A 16,868-nucleotide genomic window follows, 5' to 3' on the forward strand; every position below is an offset into this window, starting at 1 on the left:
AATGACACACAGTGACCTTGGCCTGCTGGATAAGCAGAGAAGGTAGAGAGCCATAGAGCTGGCTGCGCTCCATACAATCTGTGTCCCATCTTATCTCTGCCACCAATAGCAGCGCAGTGATGTCACTGTCACACATTAGGAGAGAAGAGTTCCAGGAAGGTCATGGCCACAGGCAGCTCAGTGCCAGGAAACCGGGAATCTCCCACACAAAGGGACAGTCCATGGAAAATGAAGCAACAAACCTGCTGCATCGAAACTACTGATCTGTGCAGTGCTGGTGCTGCTGGATAGTGTACTGGTAAAGGGCTCTGCCTCTGACACCGGGGACGTGGGTGCAAATCTATTCTTGTTCAGTAAGCCAGCACCTATTTCAATAAGGAGTGCTTGGGCAAGACTCCCTAACACTGCTACTGCCTATAGAGTGTACCCTAGTGCAGTGTTCCCCAACCCTGTCCTCAATGCCCACCAACAGTACATGTTTTGCAGAAAACCACAAACATGCACAGGTGGGGTAATTAGTGTCTCAACAGAGCTGATTAGCTACCTCTGTGGATTTCCACAAAACATGCACTGTTGGTGGGCCTTGAGGACAGGATTGGGGAACACTGCACTAGTGGCTGCAGCTCTGGTGCTTCGAGTCCCCCAGCAGAAAAGCGCAATATCTATGTTCTGTGTTGTTGGTCCCAGAGAAGGAGACCCGTAGGGATGAAAACTGCAAGTGCAGCGCTGGAGACTTGGGCGCAGCCGGCGCCACCATAGACCGTAATAGGAATTACGGCTATAGCGGCGCACAGTCAGTAACTTCAGCACGGTCAGAAGATGGAGCTGAAGTTACTTTTAAAACACAGTAATTCGCCTACCAGCAATAGAAGCCGAATTAAATCATTCCCAACTATCCACATGGACCTAGATGGGGAATAGTAATTAACGCCGCCAGGACTTGTGCAGCAGCAGGATAAGCCATATACCGGCTGTATCCTGTGCCCAAGTCTCCCGGCGGCCCGTTATCTGGCCAAGGGAGACTCGGGAAACCATGCTGAGGCTCCGCTCTCCTTCAGTCAGCTGCTTTTAGTTTCAGAAACTTGCCGCCCCAGGCCGGGTCCTGCGCGCACGTGCCCGCCACGACTGTGCCTGCCCAGATGCTCACCACCCAGCCAGATTTTTTCCTTTAAGACTTATTGATTAAAGCCTGTATTAAAGTGGAACTTTAGTGAAAATAGCATAATGAATAAAATTGCTTATTATTTACAATATTCATTGATAGATTATTTAGTCAGTGTTTGCCCATTGTAAAATATTTCCTCTCCCTGATTTACATTGTGATATTTATCCCTGGTGGTAACATCTTGAGTTCTGCCACGTGATCTGTACGGAATGTTCGTTACCGAGAGTTCTATGCAAACGGAGATACTACTTGCTTGGCAGTTGGAAAAAAAACGTTCCTTCCCACAACGCAACAAGACTCACAGACAGCAATCTGTCAGGACCATAGTCAAGACATCACACTGTGGCAGATGTTTTCCCACAATTTCAGCCACACAATGATCTATTCAAGAAAAGGTAAAGACTTCTGATAGGAAATGGGGTATCAACTACTGATTGGGATAAAGTTCAATCCTGCGTTAAAGTTCCTCTTTAAAGGAAACATCCAAGCTGTACAAAAAAAAACAAACTCCACTTACCTGGGGCTTCCTCCAGCCCCTGGCAGTCGTTCGGTGCCCTCGCCGCAGCTCCTCTCACTCCCGGTGTCCAGCGGTGAAGAAGCCGACCTCACCAGGTCGGCTTCATGTGCGCTCCACGGTGGGGGGGGTCACGTGGTGTATGCGACGTCATCGGGTCTCTACTGCGCAGAGACCCGATGACATCACGTATACCACGTGACCCCCTCCACTGTGGAGCGCACATGAAGCCGACCCGGAAGCCGGCCGGGTGAGCTCAGCTTCTTCAGCGCAGGACACCGGGAGTGAGAGGAGCTGCTGCGAGGGCACCGAACGACTGCCAGGGGCTGGAGGAAGCCCCAGGTAAGTGGAGTTTGTTTTTTTTGTTTAGCTTGGACCTTCCCTTTAAGGCAGATCCTTTATATGCACTTAATGGAACATTATCCTTAGTTAATTATGCCCATTTGATTTACAAAATTGAAAAGGAAAAAACCTGCTGCACCATTCCAAAGATCCTAAATTTATTTGCAGAAATCTTCCCAGTCAGAGGGATGGTGTGGCTTTGGCTGCCAGAACAATCACACTCATCCCTGCATGGCCATGTGACTAAAAGGGGAGTGGTTTGGACTGACTGGGAGAGAGCAGGCAGTTGTAAGGTCTCTGAGAAAACCTTCCATAAATAGTTTCAAATAAGGTTTTATTAAATGGGGATTTAATTGCAAATTAGTTAAATGAATCACAGAGCTCGACATGTTTGATAATAATGTTATTTTAAATGTACTAGAGCATTATTATTTTATTTAACAACTGATCAAGGAGGAAGCAGCTCAGGAGTCTGGTTTCCTCCCACATCCCAAAAACATGCAGATATGTTAATTGGATAGTGTACTGGTTAAGAGCTCTGCCTCTGACAGAAGTTTGCATCTCGGCTCTTCCTGTTCAGTAAGCCAGCACCTATTCATTGTGGAGACCTCGGGCAAGTCTAACACTTACTGCCTACTGAGCGCACCCTAAAGGCTGCAGCTCTGGTTTTTTGATTTGTCAGGAGAAAAGTGCAGTATAAATGTTCTGTGTCTAATTGGGCTCCTCCACTTACATCCCAAAATTGGTCTTTTAGTTGATGAGGTCATTAGACTATTAAAACTGATAAAATAGGTGTCTAAATAGAAAAGTCTGCACTCACCTGAAATCCCATACAACGTCCATAGAAGCAGCCTTTGTGCATAGTGCTGTACTCCTTCAGAAACTCCTCGGACAGGCCTCGCTCCTGCCGGAAGAACAGGTCGCCATGGCGGTTGGCAGTAAGTAGTCTCTGTGCGAAGCAGAGCAGTGCTCTGAGCTGAGTGAGGGCGGCGCCATACGCTTCCAGTTCTGCACAGTTGTGGGCGGCTCGGAAGAAGAGGCTGCGGCGGCTGGCTGTGACGTAGCGGCACTTGTGCAGGATGTGCTGGGTGCAGGCAAGCACCACCTTCATCAGGCTTCTGTACCCATTGGCCGGGGTGTTGGCGTCCAAGTCAAAAAGCGGGCACACTGCTGCCAGAGCCCGGAGAGCTGGTTCAAGTCCGCAGGCCTGTTCTTGGATTCGGGAGAAGGCCTGGACCAGACGGGAGCACACTTCAGAGCTGGACTCTCCAAAGTGCTGGATGTTGTCCTGGCATAGGGAGTCCACGGCTTGGAACAGAGGCCGGGGGTCCATCTGCTCGGCAGGCACAAAAACCACACCTAGGATGACAAAATACACAGCTCATATTAGCTGACATCATCTGACACACGTGTATCTGCATATGAGAGGGACATCCATGCTCAGATTTCCATCCATCAGTCGGTCTCTCTATCCGGCTGCTCTAAATGCCACCTGTACGCTTATCAATTATCTTCTCTACTCCCACATATAGGATTTCTCACATGCTTCTCCCCTCCTCTAAAACGCTTTCCCTAAACCTATGGAGAGGGAAGGCTCTGGATCCCATAGAGCCTTCCTGGTCCTCTCTTCCTTCTCTCGTTCCACCACTGTCCCATGATAAACATTTGTGTCTAGCTGCATCTTCGGGATGCCTCATGCACGCTTCGGAAATACGTCCCCGAGTATTTCTGAAGACGCGTACTGCACAAGCATGAGCCTGGAATCTCATGCACGCAGTTCAGAGTCACTCGTTTCAGAAGTACCCGGGGACGTAAGTACTTCCAAACGCTGTCGGAGGAAGGCCGAAGAGGTATTCAGTTGAAGAACTTCACTAGGGCCCCGGCAGTGAAACAAGGAGACAAAGAGAGGATCAGTAAGACTGTATGGGATCCAAAGCCTCCCCTCTCCATAGGTATCTCTTTTTCACTTCAGTGGTGCTTTAAATGAACCTAAACATTATCATCTTCATGCAAGTTTTTAGTCTCACTTAGGCCATCCTGATACTTTCCGTTAGAAGAGACTGCATCCAAACCCCTAACCATGTTATGCACTGCTATAGGGATTCGCACGCATGAGACAAATTTTTGCTACATGCCATCCGTTTTTTTTTTTTTTACCAGCATACAAAATGTACAGTAGTCCATTGATTTTAATAGACTGCATGTGATCATCTTTACTCCTGGCAGACATAAATAAAACAAGCACCAACTGCCACTATCTATAACCACACCCCCTAACCATTTGATAGCTGTTTTTTATACATATACATATGCACAGGGCTAGATACTGGTTGCTTGGCAGTTGGAAACATCTGTTCCACAATGCAACAAGGTTCACAGACAGGAAACAGTCAGGACCATGGTCATGACATCACACTGTGGGAGGAGATTCACTACAATCTCCGCCATACAGGCCACTCTGATAATCTATTCTAGAAAAGGTAAAGGTTTCTCGTGGGAAAAGGGGGTATCAGCTACTGATTGGGATGAAGTACAATCCTTGGTTACACTTCCTCTTTAAAGGACTACTGTAGGAGGGTATGGGGGAAAAAAAAGAGTTGAACTTACCCGGGGCTTCTAATGGTCCCCTGCAGACATCCTGTGCCCTCGCTGCCACTCACCGATGCTCCGGCCCCGCCTCCGGTTCACTTCTGGAATTTCCGACTTTAAAGTTGAAAGACCACTGCGCCTGCGCAGCCGCGCCCTTGCTCCTGCTGATGTCACCAGATGTGTATTGCACAGGCCCAGTAGAGTCAGCACCTGCGCAGTGCACTCCTGGTGACCCCAGCAGGAGCGAGGACACGGCAACGCAGGCGCAGTGGTTTTCCAACGTAAAAGTATGAAATTCCAGAAGTGAACAGGAGGCGGGGCCAGAGCATCGGTGAGTGGCTGCGTAGGCACAGGATGTCTGCAGGGGACCATTAGAAGCCCCGGGTAAGTTCAACTCTTTATTCCCCCTACCACCCTACAGTAGTTCTGTAGACATATTGTACTGTACAATATTCTCCTTATTAATGACATACAGCTTATTGACACCGTGTTACCCGTACCTTATACTCAGGACACAGAATTGCTTTTTTTCAAATAAAACTAGGTATAAAATCTGTATGCACTCCCTCTCTTCATATAGGACTTGCTCTCAAGTCTGGATCTCCTCTGACTGGTGTCACAGGAGCGACACAGATGGTTGAGGGATTTCACTGCACAATTACATATGGGGAAACATTTCAGTACATAAGAGATCTAGCAATACTTGAGGGGCACTTGTCAGAGGACAGGCAGTACTTGGGAAGAACAAGGGAATACTTAAAGTGAACCAGAGACGAAGCACCTTTATGTATTTACCATATATATCAGTGGGAACATTAGAGAAAACACCTGGCTTTGCTCATAATAATAATAATAATCTGAACATTTGTATAGCGCTTTTCTCCTGTCGGACTCAAAGCGCTCAAGAGCTGCAGCCACTGGGACGTGCTCAAGAGGCCACCCTGCAGTGTTAGGGAGTCTTGCCTTGAACTTCTTACTGAATAGATACTTGACCTAGCCAGGATTTGAACCCTGGTCTCCCATGTCAAAGGCAGTGCCCTTAACCAGTACTCTATCCAGCCACTCATGAATCATTATAGCTGAGTCTTCTCTGGTGTCTTTTCAAGCCCAAGTCTGCCCTCTTCTGGCTCTGCTATAATGATTCCTGAGCAAATCCAGACCGAATGCTCAGTAGGGGATTTTACCAGGGCTGATAACAAGCAGGCTGAGCAGTGCAGAATGAAACAGAAAGCAAGGTAGGTGTTTTCTCTAATGTTCCCACTGATCTATATGGTGAAATACATGAGGATGCTTTGTCTCTGGTTCACTTTAAAAGCAGCCTGGAGTGAGAGGAATATGGAGGCTGCCATCTACATTTCTCGTATAGATGATGCCAGTTGCCTGGCTGTCATGCTGAGCCTTCTGCTTCAGTTCCTGAAGAGATGCACACCTGCAACAAGGATGCAGCCAGCATCATGAGAAAACTCAGAAGAAAAGTGAAATGTATCAGGAAATAAGCTCCGATTTACTGAAACTGCAGACTTAGAGGAACTGTCGCGAAAATATTAAAATTTAAAACACATACAAATAAGAAGTACTTTTCTCCCAGAGTAAAATGAGCCATTAATTACCTTTCTACCATGTTGCTGTCACTTACAGGAGGTAGTAGAAATCTGACATTACCGACAGATTTTGGGCTAGTCCATCTCTCCATAGGGGATTCTCAGCATGGCATTTATTCTTTATAAATACACACCCTGAAAAATCTTTATACAAAGATGCTGGCCAGCCTCCCTGGTCCCCGCACACTATTTTGGCAGTTGGAAGGAGCAACTGTAATTCACGAAGTGCTTTTAAAAATAAAGAAAACCCTGAGAACCTCCCTATGAGAAGATGGGCTAGGCCAGGCATGGGAAAACTCGGCCCTCCAGCTGTTACGGAACTACAAGTCCCACAATGCATTTGCCTTTATGAGTCATGACTGTTGCTGTCAGACTCCTGCAATGCATTGTGGGACTTGTAGTTCCTTAACAGCTGGAGGGCCAAGTTTGCCCATGCCTGGTCTAGTCCAAAATCTGTCGGTAATGTCAGATTTCTACTACTTACTGTAAGTGACAGCAACATAGGAGAAAAGTCATTTATGGCTCATCCTACTCAGCAAGAAACGTACTTCTTATTTGTATGTGTTTTAAAATTTAAGATTTTCGCGACAGTTCCTCTTTAAGAAAAAATGACCCGTCAGGTGGCAAAAACTGAACTGCACTCACAAGTAGCACCAGCAGTGCTACATTTTTGTAATCATTCCAATTCCTTATAGATGTAAAAAAAAAAAAAAAAAAAGTTTACAACCCCTCACATGGGTCACATCAGACCATAGTGAGGCTGCTGAAAGTAGAATAACAAATGCAACTGCATGACTGTGGTGGCAAACACACACCAGCAGTGACCACTTTTTTTTTTTTTTTTTAAATATAAATCTATAAGGAATTGAAATGATTACAAAAATGTAGCACTGCTGGTGCTGCTTGTGAGTGCCATTACAAGTCAGCTATTTCACTAATGCTTTACCAATCCTCACTACAGTCTGATGTGATGCAGGTAAAGGTTAGAAACTGCTGTTACCCAACTCTGGAAGTGATGAAAAAAATAGAAAACTTTGTGCAACTTCATAACATTGCACAGTGCCAACTAATCTTGCTGGTCAGAGCGGCACAGTGTTGCCTCTGCTATGAGGAGCTGCCGTTTTGCTCTCTGTACATCCTGAAAATGGCAGTCCCTGCATTCAACACTTTCTCTGTCCTTAAATTCACAGATTGTCATTAAATCTACTGAATATCTGTGGAGCCGCACACTGTCTACTGGGGGCCCCCCAGGTCTCCCCATCTATGGGCTCAATTCTGGTAGCTATGTGAGGTAAATATTTTTTTGTAGGTAAAATACCTCATGAGGTATTTTCCTCTTCTTTTATAAATTCTGAAAGATTTTTCTCCATTTCCGAACATGAGGTAAAACATGTGGTAAAACATGTGGTGAAACATGAGATAAATGCATAGAGTGAGGTAAAATATGAGGGATTTCAGTGGTAAGCCTGCAGCAAATAAGTAATAGTCTTTAATTGTCTTCCATAAGTTAGGACAGTTTTTGTAAGATGTTTTTTTGTTTCTGTTTTTTGAGGAGGGAAGGTGTATCTGATTATGTAGCAATCTATGAAAAGTAAATTTATAGGCATTCATTATAAAAAAATTTCCAGCTCATTTACCTTTAGAGGCTGGGGGAGGGGTGTGTGTGTGTAGGAGCACTTTTAGAGGCGGGGGGGGGGGGGGGGGGGGGGTGTCGGAGCACTTTTAGAGGGTGGGGGAGGGGTCAGCACTTTTAGAGACTGGGGGTGTGAGTACTTTTACTTTTAGAGGCTGGGGGTCTGGAGGGGGAAGGGGGGGGTTACAGCACTTTTACTTTTAGAGGCTGCTGGGGGGGGACCTCGGAGCACTTTTAACCAGAGGGGGGGAATCGGTGTTTGCCGCAGTTTTACTTGATTTTTAAAAAAAAAATAGAGGCTGTGGGTTGGAGCATTTTTTTCACTTTTTTTTCCAAGCAGAGGTTGGGGAATGGCAATGTTGGGGGGGGGGGGGGGGGCGCAGCAGATGAAGGATTGTACGGGGTTTGGAGCACTTTTTCTTTTTTTAAAAACAAAATGGAAGCTTGGGGGGGGGGGATTTTTTGGTCAGATCACTTTTACTTATTTCAGCAAAATATGGGGGTCCTGAACACAGAACAAGCTCAAAAGGCTCCATGTTATGTGACAGATATCACAATTCTGTCACAGCACTGCATTTATCATGTGGTAGAGGTAGGTCTAATTATGTGAGGTAAAAGACATGCAAACACGCACCTTATTTCACTTCAGAATTCAAGTGTGAGGTATTTCACTACTAAATGCCACACATTTTTAGTAGGAAATTACCACATGAATTACCTCATGAAATTACATGAGATAAAACTTTACCTAAACTACCAGAATTCACAAATTCCATGAGGTAATTATTTACTAGACGCTACCAGAATTGAGCCCTATGTGTCTTACGCTGGGTGCACACTTGGCTGTGCGGGAAAAGTCGTGTTTTCTGTCATGTGCTTTTTATTGCGTTTTACGTGCGTTTCCTGTGCGTTTGCGTTTTCTTCCCACATATGCGTTTTTCGTGCATTTAACGCGTTAGCAGTTTGCATATATAAATTGCATATGCGTTTTATATGCTTTTTTAATATGCATTTTATGCAAATCAGTAGGAAGTCAACAGTAAGCGGAAATACATCATTGACTTTCATTATGTGTGTTTTTTATGCGCTTTTGAAAACTAAGCAACAAAACCAGTGGTAAATCCGTATTAAAAACCGCATACACATGCGTATTTTCATCCGTCCCATTGACTTAACATTATACGCGTTACCGCGTTTTACTCAACGCTAGCGTTTCTGCTAAGTGTGTTGACTGCCTCAACCCCAGGCCGTGCAGAGTGTGGCAACAGAGCTTACATTCACCTTTCCACCAGTGCGTGTCTTCTCTACACCCCCGCCAGGCACTCCTCCCTCTCTCTTCTCTCCTGGGGTGCCCGTGTCAAGTGATACAGGAGGCCGAACACTAAATGCACTGTGGATTTACCTTTGGTGACCACTATAGGCCTCTAGTGTTCGGACTTGCGTTTGTCAAGTGACACAGACGTCCTGGGAGAGAAGAGACAGTGAGGAAATGGTGAGTATATACCTTTACTTTGCCTCTCTGAAGTCCTATTCTTCAAATATAATTAGTGATGAATGTACAGAAGACGAAATATACCTTTGTTTACAAATGACATGCAGGATTCTGGTGCACCTGAACTTTTGCACAGTGAACAAAGTGGACCTGAACTCCTGCACAGGACAGAAGGAAAACAGAGAAATGCACCCTGTATGTATTTAGAGAGTTTAGCCTGCTTAATTCCACCTCATATGTGACTAAGCACAAGTTGTAATTTAATCTCTCAGCTGTGTCAGCTCAAAAATCGCAGCAGAACAGCTAATTTGTAAACACAGCATTGTTAACCCTATGTCTGCCTCCATGAAAGCAGGAAGTAGACACACTACAGATTTATTGTAGGATTTGTATCAGCTGTAACAATGTTTTTTTTCTGTAAAGGTTATTACGCTGCTGCTTATCTTTTAGAGCAGAGAGAAAGCTCTGAGTTCAGGTCCGCTTTAAAGGATCACTATCATGAAAACCGTAAAATTGAAAATACATATAAACACATACAAATGCTGTCACTTACACTGGGGGTGGGGGGGGGGGGGGGGGGGAGGTACTTTCAAATCCGACTGGTTTTGAAGTAGCCCATCTCCTCATATGGGGGGGGGGGGGGGGGTGATGGTGTGTTTCTCAGGGTTTTCTTTATTTTTAAAGGCACTTAGTGAATGGCAGTTGCTCCAGGAGCAACTGCCAAAAAAAGTGTATGATTAAAAGGGAGGCTTGGCCAGCATCCTATGCAATAAAACCTGTCCCTGTGTCCATGTGTTTGCTCTACGGCGCATGTGCAGCACAGACAGCCATTGGGACAGGACGACGGGTGCGTGCGCACGCGGTAGATGGGTACGCGCGCATGCGCACTTACTGGGGGCGGTGGCGGCGTAAAGAGACCTAGAGCCCATTTTTAAATGGGCTTAGGTCAACTAGTCCTTTTCAGGGAGTGTCTTTATAAACAATAAAGGCAATGCTGAGAATCCCCCAAGAAGAGATGGACTAGTCGGTTCTGTCAGATTTCTACTACCTACAGTAAGTAGCAGCAACATAGGAGGAAGGTAATTTATGGCTCTTTTTACTCAGGAAGAAACACACTTCTTATTTGTATGTTTACAGGCTATTAAAATATTACCATTTTTCACGATAGTGGCCCTTTAAGCAGTGGGCATGTAACAGTTGGCAAGAGGTGACACACAAAAAGTGTCACAACTCAGACGTTGGGAAACGCTTGCGGTCTGTACTGCATGTAAGGACACAGTGCTACACAAAACAACCATACAAACACAATACAACAGAGTTCCTCAGGACATGCAACTCTTCCATACTAGCTACACTCAGACTTACAGTTATGAAAAAGTTAGCAGTGCTCAAAACTAAGCACATTCCTGGAAACAGGCAGAGCAAACAACTGAAGTGAAGTCATAGAGAAATGCAATCCTCCCCCCTCACATCTGCAGAGCAGCTGCCCTCTCAGAGCCTCTTATCTCACATACAGCTCAAATAAGTGGAAATCACTGAGCTAGAAGTATGTCACAAGAGAGGAAAGGTCGCCAGAAACAGCTGAGAGCGGAGAGAGGGAAGGGGAGCAGCTCAGCATGGAGGAGACACAGCAGGAAGGGACAGTGTGAAGGAAATGGGTAGAGCAGTAGATTACCCCCCTTCTCTCATACCTGCAGTGACAGCTGCCCGCTCTCTACAGTCAGTACATCCCCAGTGAGGACTCACTCTGATCAGTTAGGCACATCACAACTGTCTCCTCCAGGCTCCTCCTGCCCAGCTATAAACCTGCAGGAGGAGGAGGGCACATGGGCTGCAGCCGTCCCCCTCTGCACAGTGTCATCTCTCCTGAGGATGCTGCCCATTGCCTGATGACATGCGAGGCTCTCACCTGGCACTGCAATGTTGTGCTTGGCAGGGCACAGGCACTACAAGCCAAGTACATCCTCTTCCCATTACTGATGCCAATGTACTTATTCTGTGGCATTCATTTCCCAGTTACTACTGTTACCCCGGGATCAGTGTATCCCACCCAAAAATGTTTGGGTTTATGACATAAGCCTGCTACCTATGTTAGGGCACCAATACCTGCTACCTATACTGGGGCACCTATACCTGGCTACCGGTACTGACAGCGGCACCTATACCTGCTACCTATACTGACGACGGCACCTATACCTGGCTACCTGTACTGGAGTAGCTGTTATTTTTTGTTTATTACCTCCTCAGGTTCACTTTAAAGGGAACTTGAAGCCACACTGAGATCCTCAGTTCAACTTACCTGGGGCTTCTTCCTGCCCCCCGCAGTGGTCCTGGTCCCCTGCTATCTTTCCACTCTTTGTCCCCACTTCAGGGGACAACTGGCACCTATACTGGGTGCACCTATTCTTGGCTTCCTATACTGGGGAAACCTATAACTGGCTAACCTGCTCTGAGGCACCTATACCTGGCTTCCTATGCTGAGGGCACCTACACTAGGCTACCTACCTAGCTAAACTGAGGGTATTTTTTTTGTCCCACCGAGGCTGTAACCTGTGGTACATTTCTGGGTCTAAAAGCCTGTACAAATTACTGTGACCCAGAATGATTTTCTGGCTGTTTCAGGAGAACGTTTTAGAACTGTGTAGATTTGCATAACCGCCTCTGTTCTATGAGCCAAGCAGCCTTCTCTATTCTATGGAGAGGGCAGGGGGACAATAAGCAGCAAACATGCACCACATAATAATGTCGGTGTATGTTGGTTGTCCAGTCACCCGGCATGGCAGATCTTCCCAAAGCCTTGGTGCTACACCTGTACTGATGCAGGGCTTCTACCCACGATGATCATAAACACTCATCTCAGAGGCATAAACACTAGAGTTCCTCAGTTCAAATCAGGGGCTGGAGGTAGATTGTATTTTCTTCCCGTGTTTATATTGGTTTCTTCAGAGTACTCCAGTCAGGCTGGGTTCACACATAATTGGTGATTTTCATCCGATTCGATTATAAAAATCAAATCAGATGGTCGATTGGCTGCCAAGTTGCCTGCTGTATGGCCACCTTAAAGTAGACCCAAACTAAAAATACAAGATTTCAGAAATAAAATCTATTTTCTAAGTTATAATAATAAATAGCAGCCTTTTTTCAGCTGCATGATGACAAATATAAAATATTTTACATTTATTGGAGGAACCCCTCCCTTCCTTTCATATTGCCGGGATTTTTCCGGCAAACTGGTGGAGTAGATGGTGTCCGGCAATGGAGGAATTGCTAATGGCTGCCACCTGTATAACCCTAGTTATGAAAAGAGAAGGGTGAAAAGCATGCACTGAAATGCTCATAGGTTTGAAGGAGTGTTTATTTATCTTTGTATGTGTCAGAGTGGTGCAACTAAATATTTTTAATTAAAAAAATGTTTGGTTTGGGTCCGCTTTACCCTTTTCCAATTCTATGTTGGGATGCGTCAGACATTGGCCTTTCCTCTATAGGACCAATTGTGGATGCAGTCGGACACAGGAAAACTCGCTGCCAATAGGGGGCACTAGATAACTAAGTGGACACACTGATCACCACTAGCCCCATCCCCCGCCGCGCCACATGATATAAATATTGCTGGCAGCGGCATCCCTAGTGGGCGCATTTGGTTTATCTACTCAGGCATGGCGTCACCTTATGTGTAACAAAGTCTTGGACAAACTGCTCTCTCTAGCAGCACCATGTAATAAAATTACGCTGGTACGCATGCAAGGCGGTGGAGCTAAAACATGCTAGCTGGCTGCTCCCCCACCCCTGATTCTGTGTCACGACCTCACTCTAGAGTGAAGAGGTACAGACTCTCGGGATCATCACCGCCCCCACAAATCCCCATCAACCGCGCGCCTTCCCATATGATCGGTAAAGGATTAGAAGGGATTAATGTGGAAATAGTTGACAAGAATTGAATGAATAGTGTGCTGATCAACTTCTACATTCTCATCTATGTAACGTAAATGTTTCTGAGGTACCACAGTTTACATTAGAAGGTGACAATAGAGAAGGGAACAATGCAGACACAATCCACTGCTACTGAAAGAATGCAGAGGTAACCGACAAAGCATAAAATGCAGATATCTGAGGAATGCAGCATCACAGAGACAAAGTAGAGGCACGTATAGAATCCTAGTTCCGAGAGGAAGATACAAATACATGAAAAGAAAAGACAACCAGAGAAAAAAAATAATTACCGTACTTAGGGTTCATTCACCCTACAGAATGCATGCATGAACGCGATTTTGGGCATGCTTCCCTGGCACACATAATGCGCGTCACGGTACATTAAAGCGCAAACGGCGTGGCTGCAACACAATGGAACCCACTGGGAAATGCGTGTCTCATGCAATGAAATGTTCCCAGATACGCATGGGAAGGCACAGCTGTACTGTGAACGGTAAAACGTCACACGTGCCCACGTATACACTGGCAATCACGTGGGGCGCGCACGTGTGTGTGTGTGTGTGTGATCGGAGGATGGAGCATGAAGTCAGCAGTGGCCACCAACAGGTACAGAATACTGCACGGGGCACATTTTGCACCAGGGGTTGAACACATCGCTAGGGGATTCATCGCGCTCGTCCCATTATCACACAGTTACCGCCCGGCACCCGATCGAGCACATTGGCCCAACATCTTGCATCACGACCGATCGATACAGGCAACCAATTTCGAGCCAACATTAGTCACATCGTCGATCGAGCAAGCTCTTGGAGGCGCCGATTTTCATCTGATCCGATTATAGTACTCAAATTGAATGGTCGATTGGCCGCCAAGTTGCCTAATGTATGGCCACCCTAACGGTTCATCAAGCCAAGATCTGATGCAAAGGTGGTGAGATCTGCCAACACTGACAGAGCTTTGTGAACTTCTCCCGTTGTGTAGGTGTGATCTGGCTAATCGCAGTGTTTACATACAGATAAAACACGCCGTGTCACACTCTGTCCACACAGGATTAGTAAACATCAGTGCCTGAAAGCGAGACTCTACTCACTTACCTCTCCGGACGGCCATACTGTAACAGGTAGGAGCAGCTGCTGCACACAGCTACCGGCTATACCACAAGTCAGCTGTGTCCAGGGTAGCCTGTGAGCGGCCTGGTCCTGCCTGGTACCACAGGGCCATGTGATGGGGATTACCGCTCTCCCCCTGTGCTCTATGCTCACACTGCCCTTTGCACAGCATAAGGCATCCCACATTCGCAGGAAACTTGCCAGGCTATTTCTGCTCATTCTGTACAACAAAAACAACAACACACTCTATACAGCAACACAGGAATCAATGGATACAGCATCACTCCACCTCACACAACAGCATACAGGAAGTGACACTGGGTGAAGCTACCACAACACAGGGGACACAAGGATGGCTGCATATCCTGCTCATCCTTATATACAATCCTTATGCAACAAAAATGCTTGTTATAAAAGTTATACACATGTTTACTGCCTGAAACAACCACCATGTACTGTCATTTCCTGCCAGCAGGAGACCTGCTGCTCCATCTCACCTCCTCTCCCCAAAGGCAGGCACTAGAAGGCAAGTATCTATGGCCTGAAGCAGGTTGATGTCAGGCAGCTACAGTGCTAGGTATCATCACTCAGTTGTATACGGTGCTGGGTTCGTGCACACAACCTAGGAGATCGCATTAGATGTCAGGAAGGAGTTAATGTTGGCAGGAGGTTAAAGAGGAACTCCAGTGAAAATAATGTAATAAAAAAGTGCTTAATTTTACAATAATTATGTATAAATGATTTAGTCACTGTTTGCCCATTGTAAAATCTTTCCTCTTCCGGATTTACATTCTGACATTTATCACATGGTGACACTTTTACTGCTGGCAGGCAGGTGATGTCACTGGAAGTAGCTGCTGCTTGTTTTGACGGCTGGAAACAGCTGTAAACAGCTATTTCCCACAATGCAGCAAGGTTCACAGACAGGAAACTGCCAGGACCATGGTCCTCACAGTTTCCTGTGGGTGGGGTTTCACCACAATATCAGCAATACAGAGCCCCCTGATGATCCGTTTGTGAAAAGGAATAGATTTCTCATGGGAAAGGGGATATCAGCTACTGATTGGGATGAAGTTCAATTCTTGGTTACGGTTTCTCTTTAAGCATCAGAAATGGGGCTAATGCTAAAGTGGGATGCAACTTCTATTAACAGAAAAAAACATCCAATAAGAAATTACTTATTCAAGCTTACCTATCCTGTTGTTTTTAGTGTTCACTGTTAGATTTAAAGGTAAGCCGAGGTGAGAGGGATATGGAGGTTGACGATTGTCTTTCCTATGAAATAATGCATGTAATGCAATAATGCACATTGTCTGGCAGCCCTGCTGATCCTCTGTGTCTAATACTTTAACCATAAACCCTGAACAAGCATGCAGCAGATCAGATATCTCTGACAAATCTGACAAGATTAGCTGCATGCTTGTTTTAGGTGTGTGATTTAGACCCTACTGACCAGAAAGATCAGCAGGGCTGCCAGGCAACTGGTATTATTTAAAATGAAATAAATATGGCAGCCTCCATAGATCTCACACCCCAGGCTCTTTTTAACCACTTAAAGTGTACCAGAGCTGAAAATTAAAAAGATTTTATACATACCTGGGGCTTCCTCCAGCCCCATTCGCTCCTGCGCTGCCATCTTCCGCTGCCCGCAGCTTTGGGAACCAGGTCCACGCACTTCCGTCAGTTGGAGCCAGTCTGACGTAAGAGAAGTGCGCTGTTTGCTTATCTCTCCAGCAGCCGCCGGAGAGATACGTAGAGGGCGCACTTCTCCTGCGTAGCTGGTCGCGACTGACGTCAGTGACGGGACCCGGTTCTCGAAGATGTGGGCAACGGAAGATGGCGCGTGGGAGCGAATGGGGCTGGAGGAAGCCCCAGGTATGCATAAAATCTTTTTCATTTTACAGCTCTGAGTCCCTTTAAATACCAGCGGTCTCTGCCCCTTGACCTCCATGGCGGTATGATTTTAGGGTCTTTTCTGAACGTTTCAGACCCTAAAATCAGGAAAGAAAATCATGCCGCCAGAACATGTTACAGCAGCTTCAGGAAGAAGTTAACTTTCAGCCATTTTAGCTGATTAAAGTACCATAATTATGGGTTTCTTATTATGCAGCATAAAACAGTACAGAGGGCACTCATATCTATCACACAGGCACCCAAACTCTCTACAATACACAGACAGCTGTAGCTCCCATGATATGTGCACACTTTCAGTACATTTCAGCCACACAGGTGTTACTGATAATTTCGGTTGATGGTTTAGAAATGACCACTGTACAGACATGCTGCTTGGGCCTGCGCACAGCAGCCTGCTCTGTTTTACAGAGAGTAGGATAGACAAGCGAGTGGCCCCAACTATGGTAATAGTGTAACAAAAAAAACTATAGCATTGGTCATTGGGGATCCATTACAATGGATCACTTATGACATTGTCATGGAATTTGGGTGACAAGTATACTAGATTTTCTACCGATATGATCAAGAATGACTGTTTCA

At 45.9% G+C, this 16,868-nt stretch overlaps 1 protein-coding gene across 6 annotated transcripts in view; it reads right to left on the reverse strand.

The window, feature by feature from the left end:
• The window catches only part of LIPE (lipase E, hormone sensitive type), a 99,924-nt gene that overhangs the window by 39,999 nt on the left and 43,057 nt on the right, over positions 1-16,868 (reverse strand). For 4 of the 6 annotated variants that reach the window (XM_068241518.1, XM_068241514.1, XM_068241513.1 and 1 more), the window contains exon 2: positions 2,842-3,380. In XM_068241518.1, coding sequence (XP_068097619.1) covers positions 2,842-3,380 — 539 coding nt within the window. Of the gene's footprint in view, positions 1-2,841; positions 3,381-9,125; positions 9,192-11,027; positions 11,108-16,868 lie in introns of those variants that run through there. The other 2 variants (XM_068241515.1, XM_068241517.1) reach the window with 2 other exon arrangements.

This window comes from Hyperolius riggenbachi, chromosome 6, assembly GCF_040937935.1.
Source record: "Hyperolius riggenbachi isolate aHypRig1 chromosome 6, aHypRig1.pri, whole genome shotgun sequence".
Lineage (NCBI taxonomy): Eukaryota > Metazoa > Chordata > Amphibia > Anura > Hyperoliidae > Hyperolius > Hyperolius riggenbachi.